Below are 13,323 nucleotides of genomic sequence, written 5' to 3'. Positions count from 1 at the left end.
GTTTTCCTGTGATGAGAGCCCAGAAGCTGATGACTAGTTCAGCGGAAACATCTGGGTAAAGCAAGACATCTGGGTTCAGCATTAGTTTCAAAGGAAAAGAAGATTCTACTCTTAGGAACCAACCTTAAAGCCAAAGAAAAAGAACTGATGCAATAGCCAAACAGACAGAAGAAATCAACTAGAAACCAAGGAAAAGGTCATGTCATATCACGTTACTAAGAAAACTTACCTCCAGAGCTGCCATCCTCACTACCTGGTTGCTGTGATAGAAGAAGTTTGGTAAGACATCAAAGATAGATGTTTCGGACAAGATGAGTTTCTGGAAGGTACAAAGACAAACTTAAACCATTACATCCAAAAGAGAACAATTTCAATAGACAAAATTTAGCATTTGAAGCATTTCAGTAACACTTAAGAATTTTGTCTATGAACGCCATGTACAAACTTACCTTCTTTGTGCCTCAGCTTCCTGAAGCTACAAAATGGGGAAAATAACGATAACCTATGCTCTTAGGCTGTTGCAAGCATTCAAAGAGTCAATATACATAATTCTTAGCATACATGAACAATGCATTAATTATATGCTAATATAAGTGTTTATGACTATTATTATTCTTTCTGACATATATCTCTACTCAACTTCTTAAATATCATCTCAGTATTCCACTATAATAAACCAAAAGATCTGAACCCCAATCGAAACCCTCTATTTCAACTATGAACCAAATAAACAAAAATATCCTTCTTCCCTCACTAGGTTTCCCAGAAGGAAATCTGACAGGAAGCCTGAGGATGACTTTGGCTAGATATAACAGTATTATCCTTATGTTCAGGTAGACAAATAAAAAGTCATTCCTGAGAAAATGATGTTTAAAAAATAACAGGTCCTTCCAATTAGTAAAATTGGCCAGTACTCTTTTATAAAATTGTCTCTATATAAAGCTCACTCGGAAGCTTTAAAAGAAAATCGAAGCACAAGAGGTAGAATTCAGTAAGACACTCAGGCAGACCTATTTGATTTTTAAGCTAAGCCACAATTCTAACAGCATTTTTACTAAAAAAATATTCAGAAGTATAAATCATTTTAGTAAGTCAAGGTATAAAACTTCATTACATGAAAAATCAAAACTGACTGATTGCTTACTTAATTGAACTATGCTTGGGAACAAAGAGAACAAGAGTACAGAGAGGCAGAAAAGGGCTGTCAGTATACCTGAAGGTTCTCAATACAGAACTGATGTCCGTACATGTCAATAGCTGATAGGAAGATAGACTCTACTTGGTTATGGCGAAGCTCATATGATGGCAAATGAGAGGCAATAAGAACCTAGAGTGAGAGCAAAATAAGAGGCATAAGTTCCTGAGGGAGTGATTATTCTAGGCTCCTATTAGGCAGCTCTGATACAAAAGCAATAAATATAAATCTCTAAGTGCAGGCATCAAAGATAAAACAGAGACTAAGTAAAACAACTTCTAGGTCCTGTAACATAAAGCCAATGCCACCAAATACTGCATCTCAGTTGACTCTCACCATGATTTGCGTTGTGGGCTATTTCCCATGGGGTTAGGGGGAAGGGAGAGAAAACAGCTTCAATCAAGTTCCATCAGTGCATGTGATTTACCATTGCAAAGCTGCTAGTCCTGGGGACTGCCTGACTAGCTGTTAATTGGGAATCAGGTCTGGCAGGGAGCAGCTGTGGGGAAGGTGGATGCAGCAGAGCTAGCCTTTCGCAACTCTGAAGTAGAAAGACAGACTAGGAAACACTGCTCTGACAGCCCCAGGTACTCAGTAGCAAGGAAAAGGCGTCAGGATGTAACACCGATGCATATGAGGGGCACAGAGAATGAAAGCAGCCTCACAAACAAACAGGGGCACGGTAGGACCTGAATACTCTCAGCAGGTCACTGAGAGGTTCAATAACTCTGAGTAGTTCAGTGACATGGATACAATTGTAGAGAAAGCAGAAGGTCACTGAACAGCTTCAAATGCTGCTTCCTTGTCAGTGCCCATGCACAGAAACACAAAGGGAGCGCCAACTCTTGGCTTCCCTGCTGAAACCTTTTGGAATGGAAATGAAGACTACGGGGTGAAACTAACTGGACTTCTCTGGGGTTGTTCTGATTGCTAGCCCTAAGATTCATTTCATTATCTTTCTGCTTTCCACACTTGATTTTTTCCTGTACACTTAAAAGTTTTCACCTGCTTCTAAGCTCCCTTTGGGAAGTAAGAAATATGGAGTCTATTGCCTTCCTCCACATGACCCTGATTTACCATCATAGGGCTAGCAGAAAGGGTGGAGAATTGTAACAGGATTTTGTATGGAGAAAGGGCTCCTATTTTAAAGAGACTTAACACTCATCTTTTCCTCTCTTTAAAAAATATATACCACAAGAAAACATTTGTTCTGAGGGCAATGGGACATAGATATTTGCATGACTGAATAAAAGCTCATTGCCCAATCTTTGAAAATCATTCCTCCCTCAAGATAACCAACACATGTCCTTACCTGGCGGGCTCGAAGCGACACTTTAGCATTGGTGGTCTTACTGAGCTGAGTTAGCTCCGTGAGGATATTCAGTAGCTCATCAGTGAGAGTAGGGTCCCGGCCACACAACTGATCCTAATTGTTTATGTGAAAAAAAATACACGTGCATATTAAAAGAAACTGTGGATAGGGCTTTGAACTGGGGAAAAGGGAATAAAACCCAAATAAATACAGCTGGATTAATACAAAAAAATGCAAACTTCCTGTTTTTGTTTTGTTTTTGAATCCAAACAATATGGTAAAGATGATCCCAGAGGAAGCTGCTGCTAGAAGCAGCTTAAATCCCTCAGTCATTCAGATTCAAAACTCCTAATGTATTTCTTTATAAATCAACACTATACCTTTCACATGCAGAAGAAATCATCAGAGACCCTCAAAAGAGGTCAAGGGACTCTGAGTAAGAAATAACAAGATGATGTTTTAAGAGGTTTTAAATATTAATAATATAGAGACTAAAGGCTTCCTGTTCCATCTCCCAGTTTGTGGGGGGGAAAGGCAAAATGTAAAGTGAAAGGAACCGCTCCTGGTGGTTTTCATTCCACAGACCAAATGTTCAGCATCCCAGGAGGGTGCAAAACAGAAACACAAGAACAAATTATTCATTTATAAACACACACTAAATAAAAACACCATCTCATATTCTGACAATTCTATACCCCAAATCATTTATCCTTTCACTGTATCAAGAATCATTCCAGGATACCTAAACATGGTGAATCTTTAGATGGATTAGGAGAAAAAACGCAGCCCCTATCATACAACCCATGGTTTATTCAGTGATGGGTCCCTCCTCTCCTAAAAATTAAAAATTGTTAAGAAAAACCTCTATCATGTTTTGAGAAAAATATTTCCCCTCCAGTGGAATGTCAGTTGAGCCCCTAAATTCATCCATATAATTCTCATCTATGCTGAAAGACTGCAGATGCAGTTTTTATAAAGATCTGTCCTTTTTTGCCCTGGCTGGTGTAGCTCAGTGGATTGAGCATGGGCCTGCCAACCACACAATCGTGGTTCATCGCGGTTTGATTCCCATTCAGGGCCCATGCCTGGGTTGCAGGCTTGTTTCCAACAGGGGACGCACAAGAGGCAACCATACATTGATATTTCTCTCCTTCTCTCCTTCCCTTCCTCTCTAAAGATAAATAAATAAAATATTTAAAAAAAAGATCTGTCCTTTTTGAAATTTAAAGGGCTATTTGTAGTAGTAGTTCTTAATACCACACCACATAAAATACACACAATTTGGTACAGTTCCCTCTACCTGGAGTTTGAAATAACTGCCTTTATATTTAGTGAAGTTTTATTCTCTTACTGGATATGAAAGACGACCAGATCCCAGCTTGCTGGTGCTGCTTTTTCCTCTCCTCCCTACCTTGATTATCAGCCACTGTCTTGAAGAATCTCCATCTCATACCCAGACCTTCCCCATCTCAGAGATGGTCGGTATAGCCCATGACCACAGCTTGGGACTTCGGCTTTTGAGGTATATACTCATTTCCCGAAACACTTTTCCTACAACTCGTACTACTTTCCATGTCACAGGGTAAGTAGTTTCAAAGCACTTAACATTACTACTCTGGCAAGCGGACTTCTCAAACATTTTAAAGCAGGAAATATACTGGGTTGGCCAAAAAGTCCATTACATTTTTTCCCTACGCTGGCTCTAGTAGTGCTTAGTTGTCTTTAACGTCACTCGAAACTATTTTGTCAAATTGTATGTGACAGCTGTCATATCAGCGTGCACTTAAAAAAACTTACCAAATTGGTGAATTTTTGTGCAGCTACTTTAATATTAAAGATGGAAGAAAATACAGAACATTTTTGGCATATATGTTTTATTATTTCTAGAAAGATAAAAAGGCAACTTAAACGCAAAAAATTATGCAGTGCATTGAGAAGGTGCTGTGCCTGATCGAACGTGTCAAAAGTAGTTTGAGAAGTTTCTTGTACTATTAACATTTTGGCCAAATAATTCTTTGCTCTGGGGCTGCCATATGCATTGGAAGATGTTCAGCAGCACCTTGGCCTCTACCCACTAGAAGCCAATATCAGGATATAGCTGACATATTCAAAATATCCAAATCAATAAAGTTCTACTGGTAAAAATGATAAATGTCACAGGGGGTGGGATAGGATGGGAGTAACAGACAGAGAACGGTACTTGAAAAATAATTAAATAAATTTTTAAAAAATGGTAAATGTGTCTTTTATTTTATGGAAAACAGTATGGACTTTTTGGCCAACCCAACTTTCTGGTTCCCCAATGCACCAACCAGAGGCCTGCTCCAACTGTCCGGAGTTGTAAAACACAGAATGGGATTCACAGTTAAGGAAGTACAAGGGGGTATTGTTTTCAGCTATTTAATGCAGGGAATTTGCTCATCTGAGTGGGAAGAAGAGAAGCTGCTATTAAAGTGACTATAAATCTAGGGCTCAGTTGAGCATGTAGTCACAGACTAGAGGACCTATTCTACCTATCCTAAGGCACAGAAGCAAAGAGGAGGGAGAAAATGTAACAAAGTCTCAGTTTTTGTTGAGAGCCAACAAGCAAAATAGAATTTCAAGGGAATACAGGGTGGGGCAAAAGTGGGCTTACAGCTGTTCATATAGAAAATACAACAATCAATAAATAATAATACAAGAATAAACTCTGTGTTTCACATACTTGCAAGTTCACACCTACTTTTGCTCTATCCTGTATATAAAATTACCAAGAAAAGACTATAAAAAGACAAAAGGAAACATTGGGTGGGGAAACCAAGATAAGTTTTTCCTACATAATCCCTCTTTACCTGTTGTTCCTAATTGGGAAAACATATTCCTTTCTGAGGTACTTACTTCAGTCATCACAATGACCCACTGAAACATTTAAAAACCTGAGACGCCCTGGGCAATGCCACTCTGCAAATAGCTAGACTAAACTCTCAACAGTAACCAGAAAAGTCAACGTGACAAAATGAGAAGACCTGCCACACACCCAACCTCTTTCTTTGAAAGGAAATCCAGGTTTACCTTTTGAGATTAAACTAACAAAGAAGTAAAAATAAAGTTAATTTCTTGCTTAATTATACAGATCCTGCTCTAAGTTAAAAAAGAAAGAAAGAGTGCGGGCCTGCGAGCCAGACGATCGCGGTTCGATTCCTGGTCAGGGCACATGCCTGGGTTGCAGGCCAGTTCCCAGCGGGGGACACATGAGAGGCAACCATACATTGATATTTCTCTCCCTCTCTCCTTCCCTTCCCCTCCAAAGATAAATAAATAAAATCTTAAAAAGAAAGAAAGAAAGCACACAAACCACTTTTTTACAAAACCACTTTTTGATTTCATCTTTTCACTATGAGAGAAAGGAAGTGGGAAAGGGGAGAGGGGAAAGAAACAGTACCTGTGTGAAAGTGAGCTGTGGAGATTAGAAACATCCAAAAGAAAGTTTACAGTCCTCTAGCCTAGAGACAGACTTCCATGGGCAACTGGACAGTCCAACAAGACTGTCTAATCCTGGTAAACATTTTGTAATGAAGATATTAAGTGGTGGTTATGTCAGCAAATGTCTTCTCGTTGTAAAGCAGTTCATTTAATAAGCTTACCTGATGATTTTGGGACTACAGGTCACTTGCATAAATCTGTAGGCCTAAGTAAAAACTATCATTCAGCAATGGTTAAGATTGGCACCACACAGTTATTTCTTGTTCTTAATCCTAGCCCTGAGGGTGGCTAATGATGGGAAATCTAACAAACATGCTTAAGTGCCAAAACCATAACTGGAGTTACAGAGCTGATCGCCAGAAGAGCAGAAAGTAGTCCACCTTGATCTTCGCATCCTAATACCTGAAGGCAATTCAAAATGAAAAGAATGTGACATAATGTGCAACACACTCAAGACATTAACTATGTTCAGCTGTGTGAAGCACTAATTCCAATAGCAATGGACTGGAAGCTTCTTCCAGTCACAGCTGGGCATTCTGACATTCTAACAATGTCATGGGACAGATTTAACAAGAAGTTTATATCACACTTATTCAGTAAATTGGGTTCACTGAGAAAAACATTCTTCTTCACCGCACACTGGACAAAATTATTTGCAGTCGTGTTAGTGGGAGGAAGGAAAGGCACAGATCAGCATTTTTAAATGACCCCTGTCTAAGCCAAACTAGAGGCCCAGAGGCCCAGAGGCTCAGAGACATGGCATTACTCACAAGAAAGCACGGTTTATATCATGTTCAAGTGGACCACTCCAGAAATAAGATATGAGTTGTGAGGAGACAGCTACTCAAGTCAAGGTGGTTTTAGAATATGTGTTCCATACTTGGCTACCTAGGCAGCTAAGAGGATGCTGCTAGTTTTTACTGGTTCCAAATTGCTTAAGCTGGTTAAAGAGTCTCCTAAATATCTCTAAGTAAGAGTAAACAATGTTCTAAGCTTTTTCCTAGATTAAATTTAAAAAATCAGAAGATCTTTAAAAAAATGAAACTTACTCTTAGTCTTCCAGACTTTTTTTAACGGTGGCATTATATTCCTCAAAATGGAGAAAACTCGACAGAACATTGGCATTTTACTTGATATTTTGCTATCCCGATAAGGTGAAAGATTAGAAGATACTTGCTTGTGAATCCCTGAGGCAAGTTACCACTAAGCAAGTTATGTTAATACCTGAAAGGGATGAAGGCTTCCTCGGCGCAGCCCACGGCTCTGTGACACCGATTCATGGAAACCCGGATTTTCTTGACCTCTGACTCTTAGGTTCAAAAGTCCCCTGAAATCAGCATCTAGCTCAGCAAAGCACACCGTCAACATTCTTACTTCTAGAAAGCAGAGATTGGAATGCGGGGCACATAACCACCAATCAGGAAGCCAAGGTAAGCAAAGAAAGTGAAACCAGCTGAGAATACAAACTAGGGGATTCAAGCAGTGCTAACGTGTCCAGGCGCTACCTGTAAAAGACAGTAAGGCCGACAGAAAGAGTAATCCACACAACTAAAACGGCTTTTACCAGCTACCACCAGTTATGCAGATGTGGGGTGGGGGGACCTGAGCATTGCCACAGAAGGAAAGAGGAAGCCCGTATCTGGCGTTCATTAAACTCAGATCAGAAAGGAGCACATTTGGAGCTTTCATCCCTGCTCCTTAAGTCACTGCTAGCAGGACCTCAGCTCAATCAAATCAGTTAACTTCTTGATCTCCAAATCTCTAAAATGCAGTGCAAACAGCTGATAGTTCAAAAGAAATTTAATGATGTGAAAGCCTACAGAGCCTACTATGTTTACCAAGTTTTGTTTTGTTTTTAAAAGAAAAATGTGAAATGCCAACATAAAGAAAAGGACAAATCCATCTTTCTGGTTCACATTTGCAACCTTCTTCCGCCTCCTCCTCCTCCTGTTCCTCTCCTCCCCATCCTATTCATGCAAACCCAAACACTAACAAAGTGCTCAGCCTGTTGGAAAGAAAGTTTGGGTACTATCCACACAGGTAAGAAGTAATCATGATGACAAGGTGGAGAGAAAAAGAACAGCAGCAAGTCAGAGCCCCATTGGCTTCTGCCTGTCCTGACTGGCAAAAGCAGAAAGCAAAGCCTCAAACCAGTTCTCTGACAGGGCCCAACGCCTCTGCAGCACCCCCGTGTAATTACACACTTGAGTGACTGGACTCTGAAGAAAATTGAAGGCCTGAGCTCCGAACAGCTGCCATTTTCTCTCTCCATCACACCAGCGTGATTACTTGAGAAATGAACAGCCCCGGCTCAAAGCTACTCCAGAATTCTCAGAGGAAATATGGCTCCGTGTTCCAATAATGAGATTCTTAAGGCAAGCGTTACTTACAATCACTCCGCAAAAGGAGCGAGCCGAGCCCCTATATCTTACAAATTAGAATTTAAGAAACCCAGCGACAGTCTTGGACGATCATTACTCTTCTGCTGCTCCAAGGATTCCAGGCTTTGGTCTATTTTTAGTGCAGAAAACTGTTAAGTCCTTAAAAACGTAATCATAATAAAATGAAAACTCACCATAATTAGCTTCCTAAAAAGGCAAATTCCACCCCATTTTAGGGTCAGACTGACAGATTCTTCCACTCCCTCATCATTACCCTTTTCTGCTAGAAAGTCTTGGCTTTATCAAAATGAGAATTAGCAATTTTTGTATTAAAATTAAAAAGCAGAAAGTCTAACTAATCAGAGATTGTCCTTCTTGGATTGAGAAAAAAAATCAGTCATGTTGCCATAGATAGTATCACCTCTTTGTCGAAACCTGTCACTTGGGGAAAGTGAAATATTACATAGTACTGATATATATATTTTTTCCTTTCAAATGCATCTTCTGATTTCCCCACCATCTAGCCATTCTAGGGTAGCAAAGGTAATGAACTCTCCCTATAATTAAATACTTTTAAAAGTATCTAATGTCTAACAAAAGGTTACCATATTTTTTGGACTGTAGGACGTGCCTTTCTGCCCCCACCCCAAATCTGGGAGGAATAATGGTTGTTAATGCAGCTGTTGAGTTCTATTTACATTTACACTGGTGAAATATTATGTTATTTATGTTATTAAATATTTTACCACATTTTTTGCTTCAAGTTTTTTCCCCTATTTTCCCCCTCTAAAACCCAGGTGCATCTTATGGTCTGAAAACTACGGTCTGTCCTAGAGAGTTAACCAGCTGGGCAGCTAACTGAATCAGTGACACTACTGTCAACCAGAGATGTAAGACAGAGTCCCTACATTCTGAACTATGAAACAAAAAATAGCAGTGAAGATTTATAGTTTCTTCCTCCAAGAAGGAATGATGGAATTAAGGTACCAAAAATGCCAATTCCACAGAGACAAGAAAGGAAAATCTAGAAGCCAAAGGCACTCTAGTCCCCCGCAAAAGACATACATGCAAAAAGCAAGGCAATTGTTCATGGGGTGGGGAGACTCTAAGAATAGCCCTGTTGTTCTCTGATTCCTAGAATTAACTCACCAGCAAAATCTAAGAATGAGGATTCATAAATCATCTTTAAAATTAAAAGTTCCACCCCCCAGTCAAATATACGTTAGTCCTATTCACACCTACTAGTCTCTCCTTATTCCCACTTTCTACAAACTCTCATTACTACTAGTTATGGGCACAAAAGTACATATCTACTGCCAAAACAATAACCTGAGGCTAGGTTTCTAGGTAAATAAAACCAAAGGGACCAAAGAAGATGCAGAATACATTTAAATGGCTTTCTTTGGTGGAGGAGTGACAGTACTGGATTTCAAACAGTCGTTCTTTGCTTTTAAGTTTTGGACATGAGATTCACTGCTGACATTCATGGAACAAACGAGAGTTCTAATGAAAAAGTACAGTGACTGAATAAGACTAAATTTTAAAGCTACTGTCATGAGTGGCAACAGGAATGAAGGAGCACAGGACATCTCTAAGTAGTCAAGAGATTTGAGTTTCTGTGTGTGATTGTATGCCTAATAGCCAGAATGATTCTTTCCTGACTGGAGCAGTTTCCTTTAGGTCAAGGACAAAGGAAGATGTGAGAAACTGTAGTCCACAAACCAAGCCCCACTCATCCCACAGTTGTAAAAGACAGCATTTTTCTCTTGACCACAGCTAACAAAAGGAGAAATACTTTTTTCATATCATTAATCATCCTTACAAGTTCTGACAAATTGTACTTACAATAAGCATTGTGACCAGAAGATTCTTCTTGGTGACTTGAGCGTGAGAGAAGATATAGTTCAGCACAGTGTTCATGTCACTCTTATTCTCCTCCCGAAGGGCGAACACACATTTGTCATAGTGACCTGCAAGCAGCAAAAAGAAATGGTCCTCACCCATCTATGAATGTTCGCATTTACATGCTATTTATAATTCACCTGATAAGCTGTGAGAGGAAATATCATGAAAATCTTGTTGGAGGAATTTGGACAGAATTGGCAGTGTGGTTTAGTAAAAAGAACACTGGACTAGGTAGGAGTCAGGCAATCTGGTGTAAATCCTGAGCTCAAAGCCTAGTCCTGTTGCCGGTTTACCATGTGCTCCTGGACAAATCACTTTATGTGTCTGAGCCTCATTTTCATTAAAAAAAATTGAGAGGTGGAGGAGGGAGTACCGAGAGGCCAGTGGGTTAGGAGTAACTCCAACCACCCCACCCTCACTCTAAACTCTCTCCTTTAGTTTCCTGAAATGATTTCCCTAGAAGAGAAGGTTCTGCTACTTGAAAAGAAATGGCAACACCATTAAACCCAATGATCCAACTTAAGAGTCTGGTTCCCTGTTTGACTCACTGAAAATGTTTCATCCTAACTAGAAGAAATAGTTTTCGTTAAAAAGAAAACCACACAAACTTATTAATACCCACAAGAAGGATGGCTGCTACCCCTGGAATCAACACTTTTCCCTTGTAAGTCCATGAAACAGCTAAGAAATGCCTAGGAATGCCAAATCCGGACTAAGGCAGAGATCAAGGAGAGCCCTGCATTGAGCCAAAAGGTCTGCAGGGAGAGCACAGTTATGCATATTTTTATTGGCCTTTCATAGGGCCACCAGGGGCAAGTTCATTCTGGCCAGGAAAGCTATGTTTTGCAACAGAAGCATAAGCTTCAGATCTACTGTGATGATATCTACCATGAGATACAAGTAATAGCCACTTCTTCAGGAAACAGCTTTCCTCAGAATCAGATTTCCAAGTAAAGGAGAATTAGAGATTGTGAGTAGTCTCAAGGGTCAGAATTTTATGAAATCATAACAATACGAAGAGATTACTGCCTCAGTTCAGATTCCATATTAAGTTACAAAACAAAACAGTGGCATTCAAACTGCATTACCAGGGATTCCTAGAGTACTAACTACACTCAACCAAGGCAACTCTGCTTTTATCTGTTTTAAATATCAAAGACCGATGTAAGATTTGTTCTTTCAAAATGAAACTAAACATGTGAAAAACAGTGGACTACAATATCTAAAAAGCTGCCAATTTAATAGAAGAGCTGTTCAGAAATAAATGGAGGCTGTTTAAAAAGTCCTATATAAATTTCTGTTTCTCCCAACTAAGACTTAGCTTTGAAGTGCCAACAGAAATATTTCTTGGTAACAGGAATTACTAGGATCAGAGGAAGTAAAAAAAGAATTTTACCCAGGGGAGAGACACTACACAGAAAGAAAGCAACGATACCAAGTGTTTTCTTTTTGAAACTTTTTATTGTGTAGCATCCATACAGAGAAATAAATAAAATAAACATCCATGTAACTACTACCTTTCTTAAATAGAACATGTTTTGGTCCCTTTCAAGGTTCCTCCTCAGAAACAACTACTAAGCTGAATTTTATGTTAATCATTCTTTGGCTTTTCTTTACATTTATCACAAAACTTTTGCCTTTTCTGTTTTTCAACTTGGTTACAATGGAATCATTGTGTATAGACCTTTCCCTGAACATTGCATTTTGAGTGTCATCCTTTCGTTCACTGTATGCCTTGGGTCATCATTTTCACTGCCGTATAGTAATCCACTGTAGATATAAAATACACTGTACTAAAATTCAATGATCTGTTCTACTCGTGTATATTTAGATTGTTTCCTGTCTTCTTCACCACTGTGAACGATGCTGCCACAAAGAGTCCTATGCATATCTCCTAATAAGCACGTGGGAGAGGCGCTCTAGAGTGTATTACCCTAGAGTGAAACTGGGAGGTTGAAGAGGATACAGAAGCTCGACTCTTCTATGAAGTCTTCACAAACCATTTTCCAAAGTGGTCTGCTTGTTGGAAATTTGCATTTCCGCTTACAGAAGCGGTGGAAGCAGTGTGCCTTTTTAATTCTTGCCAGTCTCATTGTGGTTTTGGCTCACAATTCTCTAATTAATACTGAGATTGAACATCTTTTCAGAAGTTTGTGTTTCCCTTTCTGTGAATTATCTCTTCAGATCTTTTCAATCTTTTCTCTCTTAGGTTGTCCTTTACTTACTGATTCATAGGATTTCGCTATAGATTGTAGATATTGATCTTTTCTTAGGTATATGTTTTGTAAATATCTTCTCCCACTGTGTGGCTTGTATTTTCACTCTTTTCATGCTATCTTTTCATAAACAGAAGTTCTCAAGTGGGGTCAAATTAATTAGCCTTTGTCTTTATAGGTTGCACTTGCTATGTCTTATATGATAAAATCATCCTTACCCTGAGGTCATAAGAACATTCCCCTAAAAATTTAATAGTTCTGCCTCTTTAGTACATGTTTAAGGCTTTAATTCATCTGGAATTGATTTTTGTATGTATATGGTATAAGAAATGGATCCAATTTCTTCTTTTGGTTTTGCAAATGAATGCTTGCTCTACTATAAAGTAAGTTTTCACATATGTGTGGACCTATTTCTGAGTTATTATGTTCTATTGGTCTATTACTCTATACCGACACTAATATTATTATCTCTTCATGAATATGCCTATACATTTAATCTTGATATTTGACTGGACAAATCCCTTTATCTTATATTTCTCAGCTACTTGATTACTATCAGGCTTTTCTTTCATGAGAATTTTAGAATTAGCTTGATAAATTGCATGAAAATACCATACTAGGATTTTTATTACAATGTTAATAAATCTGCAAATGACTTTAGAAAGAATTAGCATTTTGCAAGTATATATTCCAATCTAAGACCATGATTATTTATTTAGATTTTCTTTATTATTGCTAACAAGTTATAATTTTCTCCAAAAAGGCTTGTACATTTTTTATTAGATTTATTCCTTAGTGTTTATTAGTCTGGGTTGCTATTTTAAATGGTACATTTTTCTAAATTGCTCTTCT

General features: G+C 38.7%; 1 protein-coding gene across 5 annotated transcripts in view; it reads right to left on the bottom strand.

Annotated features, from left to right (window-relative positions):
• Nucleotides 1-13,323, bottom strand: part of ACACA (acetyl-CoA carboxylase alpha) — a 229,585-nt gene that overhangs the window by 138,174 nt on the left and 78,088 nt on the right. For all 5 annotated transcript variants that reach the window (XM_037070311.1, XM_037070313.1, XM_037070309.1 and 2 more), the window contains 4 exons: nt 10,196-10,320; nt 2,508-2,621; nt 1,214-1,327; nt 230-319 (listed from right to left, as the gene is read on the bottom strand). In XM_037070311.1, coding sequence (XP_036926206.1) covers nt 230-319; nt 1,214-1,327; nt 2,508-2,621; nt 10,196-10,320 — 443 coding nt within the window. The remainder of the gene's footprint in view (nt 1-229; nt 320-1,213; nt 1,328-2,507; nt 2,622-10,195; nt 10,321-13,323) is intronic.

Source organism: Sturnira hondurensis, unplaced genomic scaffold (assembly GCF_014824575.4).
Source record: "Sturnira hondurensis isolate 20B ecotype Veracruz unplaced genomic scaffold, ASM1482457v3 Scaffold0018728, whole genome shotgun sequence".
NCBI lineage: Eukaryota > Metazoa > Chordata > Mammalia > Chiroptera > Phyllostomidae > Sturnira > Sturnira hondurensis.
Note: the sequence above shows the minus strand (reverse complement) of the source record. Positions and strands in the feature narration are given on the sequence as shown.